General features: G+C 35.4%; 2 protein-coding genes across 2 annotated transcripts in view; both read left to right on the plus strand.

Annotated features, from left to right (window-relative positions):
- The first annotated feature begins 111 nt into the window (after positions 1-111).
- LOC126375952 (mediator of RNA polymerase II transcription subunit 21) lies at positions 112-1551 on the plus strand. Its single transcript, XM_050023061.1, has 3 exons — positions 112-269; positions 346-624; positions 862-1551. Exons 1-3 carry the CDS (start codon positions 228-230, stop codon positions 985-987), a joined length of 447 nt encoding a protein of 148 aa, XP_049879018.1. The 5' UTR covers positions 112-227; the 3' UTR covers positions 988-1551.
- Positions 1552-4557: 3006 nt separating this feature from the next.
- LOC126375886 (uncharacterized) overlaps positions 4558-23988 on the plus strand; it is a 120600-nt gene continuing 101169 nt past the window's right edge. The window contains exon 1 of the mRNA XM_050022969.1: positions 4558-4842. The gene's annotated coding sequence lies outside the window, so the exon portion shown is untranslated. The remainder of the gene's footprint in view (positions 4843-23988) is intronic.

Here is a 23988-nt window from a genome sequence, read left to right on the forward strand (position 1 = left end):
CCGTTTCCCGCCGAAAAGCCCTACTAATTATATTTATCATTCATTCTATTCGTCGAAATATTTTTTATCTGGATTGAATTCATTCATTCATTGAAATGTCAAGCACGTCAAGCAGTTGTTTGACGGATTGACGTGCTTGCTTTTGTGAATGCTGTAAATTTTTTGCATTTCAAAGCAACATTGAAGGATATAATCATTTCTAATAATTAATATCCAAAAATAACATAATGGCAGATCGTCTGACTCAACTTCAAGACACCATAAACCAGGTTTCACGTCGATTTTTGTTAAGCAAAATGTTGACATTTCTTGAATCAGAATTTACAGTTTTACTTATTTTTTTAGCAAGCTGAGCATTTTTGCAACAGCATCGGTATACTGCAACAGTTTTCTACGCCTAGTAAATTCCCTGGATTCGACCGGAGTGGGTCGCAAACGCCGCAACAACAGCAAAACCAAGAGGACTATGCTATGCTGTTTGCCACTCTCATCTCTCGTTGTGCAAAGGATATTGATACTCTTATTGAGTCCTTGCCAAGTGAGGAGAGCTCTACGGAACTTCAAGTTCAAAGCTTGAGGCGTTTAGAAGCTGAAAATAAGGAGGCTGCTGAGAAATTAGAAGAGGTAAGATGTTAAAATTATTATTGAGGTGTGTCTGTTTGATTATTTTTTATTTAATACCTATAGGCTCCGAGTTCTGAACTTTTCATAAGCAGCATGCTATTTCGTGCTTTTTGTTGTGCTAATCTTGAAATTGATTGTACAAATAGGTAGAAGACACAGAAAACAAATATTCACAAATCTTTCAGCAAGTTTATATAATATCCTGGTATTTTTAAAGATTACTTTCTTGTCTATCAGGTGGTACGTCAAGGAGAGATCCTTCTAGAAAAGATCCAAGGTGCCCTCAGCGACATTGCCCAGTGCCAACTTGATATGCAGAACCCAGCACTGATACTCAACAAGGATGTGAAACCACAGTTATAGGACTCGCGGAGATACGGTGCTTATCGCCGTAGATGATGATAGACTGTGATGTGATTTGTAATATTATATTTATATGATGTGTAAATGGGATCAATATTTCTGTGTTTTAACGGTGGCATGTGGAGATTTTTCATTAGTTGTTCTATATGCAAATTAAGGATACTTACTTTAAGATAGGTTTACACTCAAATAATGATAAGTTATCACTATTGTTTGTCCTGAGTTCTCATATAGAATAGTTAAGTATAGATAGACATTCATCACTCTAGGTTCTATTCGATATATCCTTCATCAAGCTTTCCTCAGATTGGGCTGAATGGTTGTGTTCCATTGCCTTGTGATTTAGAGAAAATAAAAATATGAATACTCAATCTTTTTACATTCACACAATTAATAAGGGATACAAGAGATATAGAATCTCCTTGGTCATCCTAAACTGAACTACCAAACCTTGCTTTGTGATTTAATTTCTTGTTCTAAATTTTCTTTCTGTGAAATTATAATACTTGTATTTACCTATTAGACTTATTTTTAAGATGTAATAAATAAATAACAATCTAATAAGTAAGCATTTTTTTTTATTAGGTACATAAACCATGCCCCAATTCGGACAGGAACTACATTATTAGGTATGTTGCATCCACGGTTAAAATTGATTTATTAGATTTCTTACACAAACAGTATGGTTCTTTACTTACTTACTTACTAAAAAGGTTGTAGGGTTCCATTTGTTGGGTTGACAAATCTATATGTATTATATTTCGTCCGCAAATGGAATTCCACAGTCTGCTTACCCTAGTGGCAAATAGGCGTAAGTTTATGCATGTATGTATATACATTTCATATATATAAAAAATTTCGAGCCAGCAATAGTCAGAGTTGAAGATGGCGTGTGTTCAGATGGAACTTCAACTAGGTAGATACCATACAGAAAGTAATTTACGTAAAATCCCGCTAGATGTCGCTAACAGCAAATTCTTTATCAATGTTGAGCTCTACGAATAAATAATAGTTGAGCTCTAGAAAATATAGAAATTAATAACAGCGCGAAAAAATTTAAAAGCCAACTACTTCGTGTTTTGCCCTACATAAAGAGTTTGTACCTATCTACCTATTTTTTTATAATAAGATATTAAGAAAGAGATAGCGACAAAATTAATGATTTCTGAAACTACCTAGTAAGGTAGAAAATGTTGAATAAGATACGAAATGGGTCTTATCTCCTAAACCATAAATAATTGCTGAACATCCATAAGGGTCTTACTATTGTAGCCAATGAGCCCCTCTGTATCGTATGTGTTGTTTATGTAGTATGTACTTTTATAGGTACTGTGATGATGGTTCTGGCTGGCAGGCGTGTGGACATAATATAAAAGAACGTGCCTACAAGCCAGAACGATGTGTCTTGAAGAGGTCACTTTACAGTAAAATACCAGTCTATAATATCGAACCTCTAAGTAATGTGTGTATGGCGCCGAATCCCCTATTGTATGCGAACACTCGAATACTAAAGTACGTACTACAATGTTAGGGGCCGGTACCCATAGGTGGAACGAATTATGTTACAATACGCCTTTAGAGTTTACTACCTACCGTCGCCAGTTTTATTCACTTAACTTCCCTTTCCCAGGCTACATAGTAGGTAACTAAAAACCATGGAGAAGAAAGAGATTGGAAGGGCCAAGTGAGTGCGAAACCGCGCCACACAAGTATGAGCAAATAATTCATAAGTACGGTCACGAGTACTAATATGTGTACACTTTGAAACCATGTCACATTAACTTTTTTGACAAATTAAACCGTAAGTCTCATTGAATGTCAAATATGATAGTGCGACAGGGTTGTCGTGAACCATACATAATCATGTAAGGTCACGAATTATCTAAATTCTGAATCACATTCCAAAACTGAAATCTGTCATAGTTATAATTATGAAAACCTAAGGGGCAAAATACCCACAAATGGGCAACATGCCCATAGCTGTCTAAATAAGGGTTCTAAAGTGGGTACATGATATTGCTCATGACTACTTCAACTTTGCACTCCACTCGTCCGCAACGACCACGCACAGTGCTCCGTGGTGATATAAGTATTAAAAGGTCGTCTTGTACAAATAAATACAAATACAAATGTACTTTACTGCACGCAACTTACAAAACAAGTTTTACACACATGGACGAAAGATACAAATAGATAAAGTCATAATTTCTTTTAGGCAACCTGGGCAATAAATCAAATATCGATTATCATGCAAGGACAACCCGCAGTGGAGCAGCGTGGTGGAGTATGCTCCATACCCTCTCCGGTTGATTGAGGGGAGGCCTGTGCCCAGCAGTGGGACGTATATAGGCTATTTATGTTATGTTATGTATGTATGTAAGGAGATCCCTTCTTATCACAGGAAAAGTAAAAACCGTATTATGAACGGCTATTTATAAAATAAAAAAATACTTTTGTGTTTAGTATCTTACGAAAAGCAATGATAAACTTGTAGCCTAAGTATTACATAAAACATACATTGCTAGTAAAGTGACTAAGTATGGAATTTGAGAAGTAGGTAGTAGAGCTATCGTAGTTATCAGTTTGCAGGGGCAGTAGTAAAAGAGAGTGGGATTGAACCGGCGACAGTGGTTCTCGTACAAAATGCGTGTTAGGGCCATTCCAACTTCTTTCTTTATCTTTTCAGTCTGTATCCAGTGTACCTCACAATGTCATCCGATCACTGGGCTGGTAGTCTGTCTCGATGTCGCATACCATCCCTTGGCCACCATTCAGTAACAGCCTTAGTCTATCTGTTGTTTTCCCGTCTTGCCAAGTGTCCTACGCATCTTCACTTAAGCCTAGCTTTTTTGTATTCCGTGCTAAAAACACACACATGCATACACGGTCACACCTAGCGTCATTAGTCATATTTAGGGTCGGCAGGGATTACCGACTTGCACTTACTAAGTATGCTTCTGATTTTTATCTTCCGAACAGCCTCCGTGGTATAGTAGTTAAAGCGTAGGCTCACGATCTGAAGGTCCGGGTTCGATTCCCGATAGGGACATTGTCGAAATCACTTTGTGATACTGTCCTTTGTTTGGATTTTGCAGGCTTCACTAACCTGATTGTACGTAAAAGTAAGATGATTCCGTGCTACGGAGAGCAAGCTGTTGGTCCCGGCTATTAGCGCCGTAGCCAAACGAAGCGAAGCGTGTTGGCGTAAGTAGTTGTAATATGGATAGGATGAATCATAGTACTCATGTATAATCGATTTTCATTCATTGTCTCTACAATACATATTTGATCCATCAACGCACTTCACCTTAAATTACCTATAGCATAGGAAACGCACAGATTCCTACCTAAGTGAGTACTTAATAAAGTTCTTTAACGCAAGTAGGTAGGTTACCTTCCTATTAAAGCTTCGTTGACCTACATACAATGTCGCCGTCGCCACAGCCGCCGGTTCTCCTTGAGGAAAGAGCTTTCGGAGTTTCCACTTGCAGTTCCTAGTTCCTGGCACACCCATCAGAGTATCATCACAACCGGCTCGCGAAGTTACATTCACGCCTCTCGCCGCCGCCGCACTTGCCAGTTGATAACCAACCTCTTTAGTGAGTGCACGCCAGTCGCCGCTTGTATCCGAACGCTACCGCGAACATTTTTAAAAACACCGAACGCCTTTCCCGCGTTTATAATACAAACTTTTTTTAATTCAAAGTAAATTCGCAGTGAACTATTTCGTTCAGAAATATGAAGTGACTGAAAACTTTTTAGTGAATACTTTTTTGGGATTTGGTTTGAGGAGTGGATGTGAAAACTGGAAAGGGCCCGGAACGGGTCGACTCTCCCTTCGCACTTCCGAGTCAGGTGTGTATTGATATTTAGGTGGTTGGAAAAGTTGTAAACATGCTTAAGTCAATAGTATCAAAGTGGGTCATATTATTTTAATACTTTCGTGTTGAAATATTTATGTGCTAAGTAAAAGTCGGACTACAAATAAAAATGTAGAGACTTTTTAATGCATATTTCAGTACCTAATTTACTTTGACTTTCTAAAATATTTCATCAAAATTCTATGTTGGTTAGGTTGCCCCCACTATCCTATAAAGAGGATGATGTTTTTTATTATTCATAAAATATAACTTACAGTTAAGTCCACTTTGTCTAGTTTAAAAACTCATAACATTTTTCTTATATCTTTAGAGCCTGTAGAGTTATCTAACTATAATAAAACTTATGTAAAAAAGTATCCGATGTACACGAAGTACTTTCATAGTTACTATCAGACACTTAGGTACCTGCTTACGTATAGACCAGTTATCAGACAAGTTATCAGCAAGTTGCGAAATAAGTAGGTATTTTTCTTTACATTTAAAAATAAAACAGTAGACAGTTAAATAGATGGGTATTCTTTCTTTACAAATGATTATAAGTTTGTATCCATGTATGCAAAATTGTTCAACAAAATATTATTAAAAAAAAAACACAGTTATTGTGAAACCAATGTGCACGTTCTGTCTCGCGTGATTGTATATAAAAATACCTTTTAGAGTTGCATCGCATCATAGGTGGTTTTCGCAATAAAATTGTCATTATCGTAAAAATCGAAAATTGTTCAAGATATTACGTGCTCATAGAAGCAGCATACCTAACTGTTTGCGGTGGGGATAATTGCAAACCAATTGGAATTTAACTTTCATTACCATGCGTACCCTATAGCATACGTATTAATCCTAATAGAAATCCCTTTTACGGGGAATTTTATATGAAACATTTAGTAATTTGCAGTAAGTAATATTACGATTTTGTACCGGGTTGAGATCCCTCAGCGCTTCCTATATGTCCCGGAGGCAAACTTACTATAAGTTACATTAATAAAAAAATAGTAAAATACTCATACTATGACTATCGTTTTATGAAGAGAATTGTAATAGGTTCTCATTAAATTATTCATCCATTATAGACGGCGATACGGCTCGGTGAGGTGTGGGTACTTAGTTCATCTTGTGATGGATGTACCTGTGACTACCCCAATTGGAATGTAGTCGTGAGCTTATGTTATGTTGTTGTTATGTGTCTCAATAAATTAAATAGAAAATATTAATATAAAAAAACGTGGTAATAGGTACTTTTATGTACTAGCCTATACCTAGCAAAGTCGGAAAAATGTAAAAAATTCAATTCCTAGGGCTTCAGTCTTAACTGAGATTTTATACCTAATTACTTACCTACCTATTTGTTAGATATTTCGAATAGATAGGTAAATAGGAACCTACAGGTACCACCTATAGGTACAGGTCACGAGCATTAATATGTATACACTTTGGTACCATGTCACATTAACTTTTTTGACAAATTGGACTGTAAGTCTCACTAAATGTCAAATATGTTAGTGCGACAGAGTCCTAAAGTGAGTACATTATATTGCTTGACTGTACCACCTTGTTACTTACTAACTTCCATATCACATTAAATTAATTGCATTTACCTGTTTCTATTTACGGAAACAAATTAACATTGAAGAAGTCAACAAGTTTTATGAGCTAATAACATATTAAGGATTTATATAGAAATGTAAAATTGATGCGGAAAACCTTTTTAAAGGTCAGCCAGGGTTATCCGTATTGTGGATAAGACGGGCATTCCATTAGATATTCACATATGAATGGAAATGTACAAGAACTAGGTATCTATACCTCCCCTACACAGCACACCACGGCTGCTCCATACAACAATTTCATTATGTTACCGTGTAAAAGCGAGTAAGACACAGCGCACTCTCCACTTATTCCTTGGTAACTTACGGCTATAGAATAAGGAATAAGTAATACTTGCTAAAGTGAGACCCAGAGGGGGTGAGGTCGGGGCCCGATACGAATTGGTGCGGGGCGGGAGTATTACCGTTCTTATGTAGTATTCAGTTCTTCGAAATATCAAATATAATAGTGATAGCGGTAAATGCGCTCGGTCTGCGATTGTTGAAGTTAAGCAACTTTCGCTAAGGCCGGTCATAGGATGGGTGACCACAAAAAAAAGTTTTCATCTCGAGCTCCTCCGTGCTTCGGAAGGCACGTTAAGCCGTTGGTCCCGGCAGCATTAGCAGTCGTTAATAACCATCAATCCAAACTGGGCCCGCGTGGTGGTTTAAGGCCCGATCTCCCTATCCATCCATAGGGAAGGCCCGTGCCCTAGCAGTGGGGACGTTAATGGGCTGATGATGATGAACAGTGATTGTGCCAATGTCATCTACTTTATGTGATAGAACCATGCATAAATAGATCAGCACGCGACGGTTCGAATCCCGGAGAGGACAGAATCACAAAAACACTTTGTGATCCCGAATTTGGTTAGGACAGGCTGATCATTCGATTGTTCGAAAGTAAGATGATACGTGTTTTGGAGGGCACGTTAAGCAGGCCCGGTTACCTAAGTAGGTCTGTAGTTAATATAAAGGGCCTAATGTTAACCCTGACACTAGGTATGATGCGGTCGGTCATTGATCTTACAACCCACACGAGAGAATAAGGTAGAGCCAAGTTTTTATTTTTATTTTTGACGCGTCTTACGTATTGTAGGTCAAAAATCTAAGTCAAAGAAAAATTTACAGAATGTATTGTCGTTTTATGTAAACCCACGTCTGATATTTACTAATTGGACGGTCAATGCCACAACTGGCCACAAGTACCTAATAGGCTAGTTTCCAACTAGTCAAATCAGTTACTTTTTACTAAACGTCAAAACACAAAATTACTATGGAATTTGAATGAAAAAGCACACTGTGACGTCGTAGAAAAACGTGATAAAATATCGGACTTATTGTTACGTTTTCTTTGATTAAAATTCATAAATAAGTTAAATATAGAAAAGAAAATGTTTTTCATTAGATTTGTCTTCATTTAGTAATCAGAATTTCATAATTTATCTTAACCTAATACACGACCCAATTATCAATCTGTCACCAATTTTGATATGAAATCCTGAGATGGAATCATGAACACAGGTGATTAGCCCATTACCCCATCAAAGAAAAAGGTCGTGATTTTATGTAGATAGATAGATAGATAAAATATTTATTAGTCTTTGTTAATCTTTGTAAATCTATATTAGTCGTATTAGTCTTTGTTAGTATGTGTCTCAGTACCTAATTATTCTTAACTATTGCACACAAAGCCACAAAAACATATTTCCCGGGGCTATGGATCAAGCTTACTAAATCAAACTTAATGAACATTAAGGCAAAAGGAACTCATGATATTCCTTAGGGTAAGCAGAGACTATGGAACTGTACTTGCTAGGTTACCTAGACTTCCATAGCACTAAAATTGATTTCCAATTTTAGCCAATTCAGTGGAGAGTCAACCAATACATGGACTTTGGTGTTTGGTTTAGCACCAGCGGAGCCGGTTTGCGGCGGGGTCATCACTTTCACGAAGCATCCGCGTCGGCTTTTTCTAACATTCGTTCATACGTAATAGATACGAGCTTGTTTACCATCGGTATACATATCGCCTTTCTCATAACCGCTTTTTTACGCTCAGATTTCTTTATAAGCGATTCGGTGGATGCATCCGCTTGAATCCCCAAGCATCTTGTTTGTACTGGACAGAGTAAAATACCTTTAGGTACGTACTCATTATGCATAGCAAATTGATTGTTATAATAAGGTAGGTAGGTACCTGTATCTCGTCATAGACTCAGCTGAATCGAATTTTCCAGAAAAAATATGTTTACAATTTATAAGATACAAAATTAAATGTAGGTAGGTACTAAACAATACAATATAACCTATCTATATGTCTGTGAAGTGATGTAGATTTCTTATTCTAATCCTATTATCGCCTGGGATGTAGGTCTAAAAAGCAGATTAAATGTAGAGTAAATGAATAAATAAAACTATTACCGAATGTGACGTATTTAAAAAACTGCGCAGAATTTTAAATAACTATCCACTTAGGTGCTGTTTAATAAGTAAAAAAAATATAACAAAATTTATTATTAAAAATAAAATATTTTTAGGATATCTTTTATAAGTCCACCACCAACCCGCAGTGGAGCAGCGTGGTGGAGTATGCTCCATACCCCCTCCGGTTGATTGAGGGGAGGCCTGTGCCCAGCAGTGGGACGTATATAGGCAGTTTATGATCTTTTATAAGTAACACAAAAATGTAAAAAAATAAGTACTCTTCAATAACAATTATATTCTGACTTTAATACTTAGGTACTTACTTACTTATATAAATTATAATACCTACTTTTCTTTTTAATGCTTAATATATTATTAGCTAAAAATAGGTAAGTAACATTTCCCACCAAAATCAGCTGATACCTTAGCCGCCATAGTTCACATTTTTTACATCTGTTACAAAGGCACGTGGCCAAGAACATTCTGCCTCGCCGTCGGCCTCCGGAATATGATAATAAACTGGACGTACACTCTACAAACCTCGAATTTCCAGTTATTTGACGTTAAAATTATACATTTGAATGAAAAATTAGTTGGTTCACCTCCAAAATCCGCCGTTAAGAAGATACTCTCAAAATATTGAAGTCGCCGAGTATACTAACACCATTTATAAAAAAAAATCTAAGTTTTATTTCAGGATTTATCTACTCTACCCACTCAACAATACTCATAATGCCTATGAATTCCTACATGTAGGTACGGACTTGCAATTATTCGAGATACTTACACAGTTAATTACCTATTACATTTGTACTACTTTACGTGTAGGTAGCTAGTTAATTTTAGAATCAGACCGCATTTAAACAACATTTATCTGTAACAACAACACAAGAATCATAATTTATTCAAATTGAAACGAGTCCAACGATTCCACAGATACAGATATAGATAGGTAGGTAGTTCTTAAAAATATCCCTAGACGGAATAAAGAAAAAACTGCATTTAAGGAATGCCCATTATGATTATTAAAGCAAAAGGAATTAATATTAATGATATGGTATTGATTGCAATAAGAAATAAAAATCACGCCCCTAAAGGATGGAATTATAAAAGTGCCAATGATCAGAATTAAAAGCTGTATTTTGCGCGCCCATTTTGCGCGTCATTTTTGTTTTATTTTCATAACGCCATCTTGTGGCTCACCTTGACATTTAACGCATCCGACTTGCCGGGAATCTTCTTTAATTTTACTTATTCGTTTAATTTAAAACACTGCCCATATGTCTGTTTATTTATGCCTCTGGGGAATGTGAATATTTCATTTTCCCTAAATGTTAAATCTTCCATAGATACACCAATACCTACTACGCCATTGGCTATAAATGTTTCGAACTTTAAGAAAAAATATTAGGTCAAACTATTTAAGAGTTTTTAATGTTCCAGGAACGTAAACTCTTTTTTTAAAAAGCGGCCAGCATTTTCTAACCTTTTTTACAAGGAGTTTTGTAACAATGAGTTCATTACAGCATTCGTATTCAAATGTTGTAGAGTATTACATTACGCGCTAAATGCATTAATCAGTGTACCGATTTTCTGCAGTGTAGTAATCGCAATGCGTTTTGGCACTGCACTAACAATGAGATCACATGTGTCAACAGTTCATTGTTTGAATTTTGTGCCAGCATGCACAAAGTTCAAGTCGTAGACAGTATTGCCTCACAAAATTACTAATAATAAAATGCTACGATGTACTAAATCCTAGTTTTGTTCCACACTTTCAATCTTTACTAAAAAATTGGGGGGCTATTCTAAAACTCTACATTCATATTATTATTTCATACTCGTATTTACCGATTGTTGTCTTGTTTCTGATCTTGATAAAGTCGTTCAAAATACTGAGTCTACTAGTAAAATTGAACTGTGACATTGAAAAAAAGTAACACTTGTATGTAGAGTTAATGAGTCGTAAATTGTAATGTGGGTGGCCCTAGACCTAGAGAAGTGGAAAACGCCAAAATCGTAACACCTACGCAGTAGGTATGCGCTATGCTACATACCATACATTTTGCAATTGAAAAACAGAGCAGATATTTGAAAAACTTTTGAAAAACTTTACCATTATAGGTACTTAAGTTTACTTTTACCGCTGTTGTAAGCGTGTACTGGAGTGCAGACCGGGTATAGGGAAACGGCAGTGTGGGCCGACCCCTGGCACATGGCGGGACGACTTGCAGAAGATGGCTAGAAGCAATTTTTTTTTTTAATTTATATCATTAAAGTATTACATTGTTAGGTAAACCACTGATAAATGGAAACGTAAAGCTGAGCATAGGGTTTTGTGGCGCGTCTTGGGAGAGACCTATGTTCAGCAGTAAATGGGCTGATGATGATGAAGTTTACTTACCTACTTGCCATTCGTAAGCCCTAGTTGCTAACCCGGCCACCTCGGTTGTAAACCCAGTTGGCTTAAGCCGCATCATAGAGGTGTAAGAATGTTGTAAGGATAATAGTAGACAAGTGTACAAAAAAGGACTTACTGTAAGTATGTGCGTCTGTCTGCCTGTAAGATGGACTTTTGATTGATGATTTATTTGCGACAAGACGTGTTTTTTCAAGTGACGTCACATGTTGAGCTTTTCATATAAACTCGGGCTTATTTCCCGCCGGGGTAAGCAGAGACTATGAAATTCCATTTGCTTCGAATCCTGACAAACCAATTAATACTAATTGCAGTTCAATTATGCGTAAATATAATAATAGTTTTGTGTCACTCACAAAGACTAACTAATAGGAACCTACATTGTGTTGTGGTATGTATTATGCCTTATGAGATAGACGTCAAAGTAGAATACGCAGAAATAAATATCTTTATCTTGATTAAAACATAATAAGTAAACCATGTCAAAATATAGAAAATCCATGTATTTTACTTATCCAGTACAACAGGTGATATTACAATTAATTCTAACAATACGTACAATCAAGAATCGTAAATATCTTTCAAAGCGTGCAGTGGAACGAATGTTAAAGTACCTATCTAAGTATAATTATGAGATTGCTAAAGGTTTAAACTTTTACCCGATAGCGAGAAAAATTGTGTGTGTCAAAGGTGGATGCCGTGTTTGAATTGTCTAGGTCAAAATATTTTTAAATACCGATCAATTGTTTTTAATTGTTGTACACTTTGACCTCAATTTCACCTGATTGTGAGGAGACAATGACAATACGAAAGATAGAATATGATTATTACAACGTAATTAATTATGTTTCGGTAAAGTAGGTATGGCTGAAAAGAAAATGAAAACAAAAATACATTTGAAACTTTCCTGAATTCTTACTGTTTTAATTCGAATAGCGAAGGATTACTTTTTGTAAATAAGTGGAACAATTTCAGCGAGTTTTCGTACAAGTTATAGAATAAGCCCCATTTCGTGTTCGAAATCATTTTGCTGTGTTTAGGTGTTGCCAGTATTTTGAAGACCTTCATATTACGGCTTCAAAGAATATCAAGAGTTCTTTGCTCTAGTCTGTTGGTTTTTTTCTGATTCGCGTTTATGATGAATATACATTGAAGAATAAAGACTTGATTATAAATACTTATATGTAAAAATACTTAAATACTTCACTATTTTTAGGTTTCCAAATCTCAAACGAAAAACGGAATCCTTATAGGATCACTTTGTTGTCCATCCGTCCGTCTGTCTGTCAAGATCCGTTTTCTTTCGAACGCGTAGAATTATGAAGTTGAAATTAACATCTTTCACAATTTGTTTGCGGTACCTTGAAGCTGTAAAAAATACGAATGACGGAGCGTCTTTCTCGGAGTCGGGTCGAATAAGAATCGGATGTAGTGCTCAGTGATGTGCCGTCCCAGGCAGTGGTGCTAATTACACATCATCTAATTTTATTTCAAGTCATACCTGCCATTTTCTTATCCGCCGAAAAGGAAACGGACGGGTAATCGACAGGCATAAAATTTATGGAACACACGTTAATTTTAGACGGAAATTTAAAAAAGCCCTTCCATAATTTTATATTGGCCAATAACCCAACAGAGTTAACTTGACAGCTCACGTCAAATGGGCTGCATATAAGCGAGATGCCTATTTTATTCATCCGGATTATTCATTCATTTTAAAATAAAACTAAGTATAAAAAATTAGGGTGTGTCTGCAGGAATCGGCGTGACTGGCTGCGTATCCTTTTCAATTTGTTCTTTTTTGTACTCTGATTTTATCTGCCTAAAGATTAGGTAATAAAACTATTTTTAAATAAATTTCGCGCCTTTTTACACCGGGAACGGCATATGACTAGTAGTGACAAAGCCCTTAGCATTCAGATCGAAGTATTGAGACTGCGCTTGACAAACAAACCGGTAACTCAACATATCCCTTACCTACTTGAATTTTATCATAAACTTACAACTAACACTTTCATACAGCCACTCAACTGTGCCAAAAGAAAACGAAGTGGACAAAACACACGCTAATCAAATAAGCTGTCACCTTGTAAGTATAAGAATATTTTATTTAGAGCCACTTTAGAGGCCTATTGCGCCATTTGCACAAACATTTACTGGGGAAAATCTCTATAAGTAGCCATTGCTTCATAACATGCGGACATCGTTCTAACACATATTGATTTAGAAATATGATTCAATTTAGCTCTGTGGTCTAGTACTCGCGAAATGGAGGTCCGGGTTCGATTCCCGATGGGGAGATTGTCGAAATAACTTTCTGAGACTGTCCTTTGTTTGGTATGCAGGCATGAATCGTGGAATGTGCGACCCCCCAGCTGAGTTTGTGTTATGTTACGATATGAAAACTAAATAGTCTTCGTTTTGAAAGGAAAAGCCCTTTTACTAGTTATAAAATACTTTATTACTTAATACTTTATATAATTCACTTCATTCATTTTGTAATTCATTCACTCTCGTCAAAGCAATATTAGGTATATCCTCTTTGTAATCATTATCTACTTATTTTGCCATTTCATATAAGGGCAAAAGAGCTAATTATTAAAAAAAGTAATATTATATTAAATAGTCTGAAGTATGTACTTATTAATATTTTTTAGAAGTACCTATTTATTTACCAAATTCGTTTTAAAATGAAAGTTATTGCAACACGACTCTCACTAAAATGCTAATAAAAATAAAAGCTTTTTATAATAAGTACATAATATATATACCTTAATATGGTCAAAAAGTACAAGTAGTTATACGTACCATAATCTTTTACCAATAAGTAGGTACTTAAGTACTTACAACTAATTCCCACAGATACAATATAGGTAGGTACTTACTTCAGTATAAAAAAAATATAAACGACAGATAATAAAAGTAAAGCTCAAATGTGGGACATACTCGTAAACACCTTGTACAGAATAAAAAAGTAAAAAACAGTTTTATTTTCACTTTCGTTCGATAGCGGCAACAGTAGTAAGTCGGTAAGTACAGTCGTCGACACAGATGATTCATGCGATATAAAGATATTTAGCGATAAATCTTATGCTACCTATGTGATTTGCTATGTTTGTCTTTTATGAGCCTTAGGGTTTTTTTATTTGTGACGGAAAATTCGTCGCTTATTATCAGTCGCGTAACGCGAAAGCAGATAAATGTATAGAAAAGCACTCGATCGATGATAATGGAAAAATTAGAAGAATGATCTCCTTGATGCCTTTTGTACCACGGAGGTCTGTGTTGCTCTATGCTTTTGTATTTTTGACATATTTGACATTATTTTACCATTTATGATTGCTTAATACGCTTCAACATATCTGATGGCAAGGAAGTAGACCAGCTCCCTGCCAACACCGGCTCACGTAGTAGCTACGGACTTGCCATTCTTATCATATATCAATGATGTGTAGGCAACATTAATAGTATTTATTGCAAAATTCGTTCTATGTTATTATTACTTATTTTAAGTTATTTTGGAGGAGCTCGGTGGCGCAGCGGTAAACGCGCTCGGTCTGCGATTGTTGAAGTTAATCAACTTTCGCAAAGGCCGGTCATAGGATGGGTGACCACAAAAAAAAAAGTTTTCATCTCGAGCTCCTCCGTGCTTCGGAAGGCACGTTAAGCCGTTGGTCCCGGCTGCATTAGCAGTCGTTAATAACCATCAATCCGCACTGGGCCCGCGTGATGGTTTAAGGCTCGATCTCCCTATCCATCCATAGGGAAATCCCGTGCCCCAGCAGTGGGGTCGTTAATGGGCTGATGATGATGAAGTTATTTTGAGAAATACTTAGCTGTTTTTTGCAAATGGAATTCGATAATCTCTGCATACTCCAGTTGGAAATAGGAGTGTTTTTTGTAGATGCGTAAGTATTACTTTTATTAGTACTTTAAAAAATGACTGTTGAATCCAAAACCCATAAACAGTTAATAGAATAGTTAATAGGTTAGTTATTATATTCACCTATTATAGAGACCTTAGTTATTAATTTAATATTAAGGTGTATTTTTTATTTTTTTTTAATAACTATGAAGTGTAAACTTGGAATAAATAAATTTCAGTTTGTGTTTGATAGTTCGCTCTCAAGTCTTATAAGTATTTTTATCGACTGCACTTCTGCCACCGCTAGTACACAACACGTGGTTCACCCGCCACAACTGCCACAAGAGAGCACCGAGTATAATTCATAACAAGCTAGTGCGACCAACTTTTGTGCCAGCTTGTACTAACGTTGTTTTTTCTTAAAACTTTGAGGTCAGCGTTCCTTATAAAAAAAATACATTTTGAAATGTGAATTGTTATTTTTGAGCCAGGAGAATAAAATAGGGGATTCTCTCCTGTTTCTTCTTATTTTTTTTAATTTTAAGGTAAACGTTCGGTTTTCAAAAATACTTCTTTTTTCGAAATGGGTATTGGTATTTTTGAGCCAGTAAAATAGGGGATTCTCTCATCCTCGGATAAAACAAATTCATGCAGATACCCAATACTTACACAGAAAGATACTTACCTACTTATCTTCATGTCGGTGTGTCGTAAACACCGACGGCGAGATTCTATCCTTACTAACATGGTAGACAAATTTGTCAGGGCGATAGGCTGATCCCCTTGTCATCAAAAAGGTCACATCCATTTTAGGACTTCAATCAAATAAGGCTGAAAGTTGGCTCTGATTACTTGTTGCTCTGCCAACCCCGTTATTACGTTTCGGGCGTGAATTTATTTGTCAACGATACCTAATACTTACTTACTTACTTACTTAAATATTTATACTACGTGGCAACTTTTAAATCTGTGCTTTTTTAAAATAAATTATGTTATTTATTAAAGCTTTATTTATCGCTGTAAGTTACTAAAATAAAATAAATCTACTCAAGGAATAGTGAAAGTAAAGTTAACGGATAGAAGATAATTGTGATTTTGCTCTAATTACGTGTTTAGTTTTAAGTGTCATTATTAAAATATTATAAGTAAGTAAGTAAGTAATGACTTTGTTTCTGCATTTAATATTATTATATTCTAATATTGAAAATATCATTCTTACTAACTGTTATAAGAAACACGTTTAACCGAAGTAAAGCGTTTTATAATTGAGTTACCTAATAACTCATTCATTACTTTAATATAAGTACATACCCAAGTAGCATTGGCGAGTCTAAAAAGGGGATATTAGATATCTAATAGAATGCGATTTGATTGTCTACCTCTAGAGTAAAATATCCCTCAAGTTATCTTCAAGAACGCTTATAGATAGCCTCTAGCCAAGTGGGCACAACCTTGTAGCTATTCATAAGAAGGAGTTAAGAACGCACGAATAGATAGAGTTAAGAGTTGAAAATTTTCAAAGTCTAAAGGCGTACTTCTAGAGTCTTTCTAAACTGTTTATAGACCACAATGTGCACTAGTAGATAGTCTATAGATAATGTTAAGAGCTAAACAGAAATCTTTGCATGTGAAGTTTTAAGACCAAATTTTCTTAACATTAACAGCTTTAAGATAATTTTTATTTGAAATAGACAACGATTCATAATGGCGCAGATCTCACAAGAGTAAAAGTTAATATTACAACATGGCGTTACAAATTTCTAAATTCCTATTTATTTACCGCTTATACGGGCTGATACTGTCACCTAGACATGAAAAACCTAATGCGGATGAAAGTTTCTCGTGGAATTTGTGTAAAACTCTCTGAAAATAAGAGCGCCCGCTTTAAATGTAATATTTAATTAATAATTTACCAAATAAAAAAATATTTTGTAAAAATAATATTTTTTAAATTAGATTCAAATGCTTTAACCATTTATTTCATTCATAATATAGTATTTTAAAACGTGTAGAATGATTTATTAGACATAATTTATTCATAAAAACACGAATAAATAGTTCGTTATAATAATGTAAAAACGTATCAAGCAATAAAAATGGCGTCTAGTTAAAATTGTCTAGAAAATCGATTCCTTTAGAACAAACATTCTAAAGAATTGTCTGTAGTATGGCTCTAGATAATGACAAGACTATTTGTACTTGTTACATACTAAACTTACTAGTCGAAGAAAAAACAGGTTTATGAGTGATTTAAGATTGCCTATAAACTGTCATTTTTGTATACTGTTTTATCTCTTCGGAGTATTTCTAGACATTCATCAGAGAACTGTATTTTTTACGTTGTGAACAATTATGGATAGAATTGTGCAGAAGCAATCTATTGCATTAATTGACGAGGGAAAGAAAAATATTTTTATTTGTAAACAATGCGAAATATAATCTTAAGTCATTTAGATCTTTCGTTAAATTCAGTCTAGTATGGTTTAAAGAAGGCGATAAAATGTATGAGTGGTATTACATCTATCCAAAAATACTCAGACGATAACCTCTTGTATATAAACATAGTTATGTACTTTGTTTTTAACTCCCGTGGAGACACTTCGTGCGTATGCGTAACCCTGTGATATTAGCGTCAAAACGATATTGAATTCTCTTTTATAAATAAACCTACCATTTGTAACATTTTTCAAATTTTTGTGTTCATCATTATCCACCTTAGGATTTTGTATCATAAGTGGCTGCAAATAGTTTCTCGATTTGTAGTTCTGCCTACCCCTTCAGGGAATACGGGCGTGAGTTTATGTATGTATGTATTTTAATATATTTTTTTATTTAAATATAAATAAATTTAATGATAGACGTTCTGTACGTTTTTCTACCTCTTAGGTGAATTTTATTATTGGACTTTCTTGCAATATTAGAGATTCCTAGAGTTTTAGTTTTTTTCAAATCTAGCATATTTCTTTTTTTTACTGGTATATAATGACGATGACACAGGTCCGTTATTTTCTCCTGATATTATTCATTTTCCAAAATAGAACTCGCTATTGCAAAATAGAATTCACTTTTATCCGTGCGGCGACGGAGAAAGAATACGATTGTCGCCGCCCCCCTCTTCCCGTGGATGTCGTAAGAGTTGACTAAGGGTAATTCCAAACATAACACCTCTTTTAGCTGGTGGTAGACCTCGCCACCTGGTTAGCTACCACCCTCCCGCCGGAGCCAGGCGCCAAGCCACTTGCTGCGTTCCGTCTGTGCGCGGGAGTACCAGTGCCTTTGGGGGATGTAAGGGTATCAGTTGTGTTGCTTAGAACCGATTTGGTTCCTTAAGCGACGTCAGGCCGGGAAGCTCCCTCTGGAGGGTAGTGGGATTCGAGGCACGGTCTTGCCGGTGGCCGACCGCAGGTAGTTGGGGGCCCTGTGGTATTCCGTCAATCAGCACACGACCCTAAAATGATTTGTGACCGCAGTGCAGTAATAATAAGGTCGCTTTTTCTAAACTTCATTTTTGTGCATTTCTTTTGTCTATGGTGGTGGTTTGGTGGTTTGTCCATGGCAATCCGTCAATCAGCATACGACCCTACAACTACCAATAACAATCACAGTGAAGTAATAATAAAGTCGATTTTTGTTTGAATAAAAGTTATGATTGACAAATAAGTTTTAAATTTAAATTGGTGGATAGATTAATACCCCTCTTACAGGTATAAGTGGCAAATCGCTTCACCAGCCCCCTCCATCTCAAAGGCACCACCACAAAGATCACCTTTATACTCGGCGCTGCGTCAATTTGTACACATCCATGAATAATATAAAATGTTATGTCATTACGATCTAAGAAATTAACACATCCAAGGTCCTCTAAGACCTCTAAGTCGGTCCAAAGCATTTAATCTCTCGCCTCTTGAACTATATCTTGAGTATGAGGCAATATATCGGCTGAACGCTCACGCCAGGACCAGCTGGGAACCCCAAAAAATGAGATCGTGATCTTTAATTTTTTACTGTCTCCGTTGCATAAAGCCAATCGATCTAGTAAAATTGCACTCAGTTATGCTATTGTTAGGCAAATAAACACTGGAAACACTGTTTCACTAGCAAATTTTTAGAATAACTATAACATATCTATAAAAGTAGTTTATTTAGACTTTAGTGTCTCTCTAAAACAAAGATAAGAGTACCACTAGCTAAAATTGAATATTTGTAGAAAGTTATATCTTAAAATATACCATCTTATCTATAAAATATCTAGAAAATCGGTTCCTCTAGGCTTTATTCATTACTTATAGATAATATTGTCTTAAGATAATCGTCATACCTAGAAATGTACTTAAAATAAGTGCTCTATAGAGCAAATTATCTAAAAATAATCAAATATTAGTGAAGATACTCTATAAGAATACTAATACTTTATAGAAGCCATCTGTAGAAAGCCCTTGTCTAGAAATAAACCACGAATAGACTATCAATAGATAATTTTGTTTTAAGCCTCCAGACCGATGCTACTTGGGTATATTCAGTGAAAGGTGTAACAAATTAACTGTTATTTAAAACAAATTAATGTTAATAATAATTATTTGGAGATTAAGTATTACAATTATTAGTGTAAATAAAATATTCTTACTCTAATCGCCGAATAAGCATAATGTAAATGTCGTCACATTGATTGGGGGTGACGACTGTGGATTATGGATTTTTATTAGGTACACACTCTACTGTTTTCCCTGTTCGGATAAGTAGTTAAGGCCATTTGTAGCAAATCTACAAAAAGTCACGTCGAAAATATTTACCTAAGTACCTGTTTACTACTACGATATCTTGTTTCCTTCTTTTAGTTACGTTTTTATGGATTTATTTTTATGTTTTTTTTTGTTTTATTTCTGGATTTATTTTTATTGACGAATTTTAGTTAGTTTTAATTAACTTACCTACTAATTATATTATAATTATTGATATTGAATCCCCGGTGAAATCCCGGTTTTCCCCGGTGGGATATAGGCGTGAGTTTATGTAGCTATGTAAGTATGTATTGATATTGAAAGTTATTTGTCAACGGAAAATAAAAAGGAATTTGTTTGTTTGTATTTCCTCTTCTTCGTCTTCGTATCAACAGTGGCTGCAAGTTGTCTTTGATTACTTGTGGCTCTGCCCACCCCATTAGGGATTACGGGCGTGAGTTTATGTATGTATGTATGTATGTATTTCCTCTAAGAGGAAGCAGTTGACTGACATTATTAACTTGTTTACGAACTAGAATAGAATTGCGTACTTTTTAATCAATGTTTATGTTCAAAGAATTGTCTGTTTTAATCCAACAAACGGTTGTTGTTGTTTATTTTTAAACTACGGACGCTTATATCCGCAACGGAAACAACATAAACAGCCTATATCTCCCCTCAATCAACCGGAGGCGTATGGAGCATACTCCACCACGCTACTCCACTGCTAGTCGGAGGAAGTTTTTAGCTAGAAGCCGCGACCAACGGATTCCGAAGCACGAAATCATCAGATGTTCAGCCTGTAATGTCCTAAAGTTCTTAACCAAACTATGGAATATAAAGTGCTTTTAGTTATTATGTCCCCACCAGCCTATTGCCCACCAGGGTAAGCAGAGACTGGCATTCCATTGGCTTCGATCCTGACAAACTTCTCTTGCTTCCTCCACTCAATCGTTTCATACACGCACGCCGGTTCAGAGTAGATCTTACTGAACCTTTTCTAAGGACATCTCCAATTTGGTCAATGTACGTCCTTCATAATGGTTTATTGTAGGCGTGAGTTTTTTATTTTTTTTTATTTTTTATTTTATTTGGGAAATTTACAGCGTTTTAATAGTATTAATAAAACTTAAGTATATAAATTGGAAGGCCATTACAAACTTCCACATACAATTATAAATGTAAAGAGTTTTAGCAGAGAACGGAAGATGCCCGTATATCGATGCATTAGTATACATAAATTATGTGTTTATGTGTGTGTGTGTGTGTTTGTGCGTGCGTGCAATGCAATGTGCGAGTTATGTATGTATGTATGTCTCCACCTGGTTTCGAACCCGGGACCTTCGGATCGTGAGCCCAATGCTCAACCACTACTAACTAGCTAACATTTCCTTACTTTGTCACGTTCAAAACCTACAGTTACTTACTCCACATGCAATTTGTAAGTACAGCTACAATTTATCATATTAATTACAACATTAATTGTTAAGTCTAAATAAACAAGTTTAGTAACAAGGTTAGTAAGTTGTCAGACATACAGACAGAACTCACGCCTGGAAATCCTACTAGGGCAGGCAGGGCCACATACCAATATTAGCAGGAAACTTGGGACAAATTTTCGGGACGTATAGGTATATAGGTTGTTTATGTTTATGACAAAGAATTTAATTTATTTATTTAACAGTTTGTCGTACACAGCAGGGTCTGTACAACAACCGCGCGGCAAATAATAAAAAAAAACCCTAGATGTTCTTTCCCAAAGTCTAATCTATCACTCTACCAAATTTCATCAAAATCGCTCAAGTAGTTTTGGCGTGACAGAAACGGACAGAGTTACCTAACACATAATAATAGGGATAAGAATAGTTTGTCACAAATTACTAGGTATCGTAATTCAAACAAAAAAGAAACTAAATAAGTAAATAAATAAACATAGGATATACTGATTGATGAGAGAAGAGTTGAACAACAGATAGAGTTGAAGCTGCGCGTGAGTTGATTGCGACCGTGAAATTCAGAGCAGAGATCTAGATCTGTCATGTAAACTTGCGCGTCCGATATGGGTCCGTTACCATTATGGCGGTAACATGACGGTATGTTGTCTGGTAACGTGTTAAATGTGCTTTTGTGACCTTTGCGTCGTGTTAAAGACTATTTGACTTTTGGTCGAGATTTTTTATAGGGATGGATTATGTTTCTAATCTCTTAAAGAAATGTTTTTTTTTTATTTATAATATAAACTAACGACAACAACGACAATGCACAGGTTGTACCTATTGTAAGTGCCAGCAGTGCTTTAAAATTGTTAATCTTCTAGCATTATTAAACATGAAACATGAAACAGTAGGACTAGGGCCCTGTGCTGGGAGATTTTCTGGCCACGTCTTTACCTCAGCATTACAGATTCCGATGTGGTAGTAGTTTTACAGCTACTTACATAATATGTAATTTAATTTTTTGAAGTTCAAAAAGCGCTAACTTTGTAAGCCAATTTTGAAAAATAAAAATTTTTGAATTTTGAATACTTATCATATAATTCGATTCCCGAAAAACCGGCCTGTAAAATCTTCAGGTTAGGTAAGCGGACCCTGTGACAACTGGATAACGCTGGAGTTGACGAAGAGTTTTCAAAATATGATGTTCAGATCTACAACTGAACAAGTCACGTGAATAAAAGAAAATATTGAATGCCTGTCTACCAGTAAGTGCACGTCGAGTGTAACCTCGCATTCGCTAATTTCTTCATACTCTTACGATTTTTCGCGTCAACATAAGAATTACACGTCTTGCTTCAACATACAAGTAAGTATAATCTGTACTTACTATACAGAATGTTAGTGACATCGTAACGAATACAAAGGGGCATGATTCAGACCATGAGTCCTGAGTTCATATCCTGTGGAATTTACTGTCGTAAACGTATGGAACTGAAAATAATTAAAAAAAACCACTAAAATTTTTATTAGCGTTAAAATCAATCACCTACACAGGTGCAGGCTGAAAACCAGGGTCGAGATATTTCATCTCGGCATATGCTGAGCTTGTTACCTTTTGTGATGGAAAACTTTATTTTATAATTGTGTTATGTAAACGTGTGTATCACAATAAAAATTATTTTAATTTATTTATTAAAATGGCGGGAGCAATTGCTTAATGTTGAAATTGCATATTGTTAGATTGTTGGCAACATCCAACAAATTATATTTTTTTACTTTTTAATGCATAAAATGGCAATACTCTTTCTCTCTTCTACTACGAGTGACTGCAAGAAACGTATAATTGTGTGTGTCTAATTAATTAATAATATGACGTAGTCAACTCAAAGTCGCTGTATTATTTGCTATCCTCCGGCCAAGTAGTTAATTCCATCTGCGGCAGATCTACAATAAGTCACGTCAAAAAAAGAAAATTTCGTCAATTTTCTGACAGGAAATTCCACTTGATATCAACTCAGAATCATCATAAAGGGAAAAACCACGTAAGCGCTTTTTTAAAAAACCACGCAATAGACAGTAAGTTTCAATCTAGTTTGAAAAAGTAAGTAGGTAATTAAAAGAAATCTAAGTTTTATTTATTTATTTAAAAAACGAACACAACAGTTATTATTAATTAAATTATTAAAGAAAATGATGTGATGTGTGCGTAATTTGATATTTCAAAATGACACTTACGTCATTTTCACTATAAGGCGACCATATTAAGTAGGTATGTATTTCACACAATACAAGTGCGTCACATATTCGTCGTAGAGATGGCAAATCACGACATATCTATTATTGAATGTGATGTGATTAGCATTATGTCGGTTATTACTCGGGTAAACGCGATGTTTGATTACGTGATACCTTCACGAGTTTAGAGGAAAACTCAACGATCATATTTAACTAATACACTACACACACACACAGTACACACACACACACACTATATACTTTTCTTTTATTTTTTTTTGGGTTATGAGGAATTAACATCTTATCGTCTTTAATTTTAATTCAGTCGAATTGGACTGCACTGTAATGGCTGAATATCATCATCATTAATAATTTATTTAAGAGCCACGCTCTTGTCGGTGTAACATTCTCCATGCTACTTTTTTAGGGAAAAATAG

The sequence above is a fragment of the Pectinophora gossypiella genome, chromosome 20, assembly GCF_024362695.1.
Source record: "Pectinophora gossypiella chromosome 20, ilPecGoss1.1, whole genome shotgun sequence".
NCBI classification, from domain to species: Eukaryota; Metazoa; Arthropoda; class Insecta; order Lepidoptera; family Gelechiidae; genus Pectinophora; species Pectinophora gossypiella.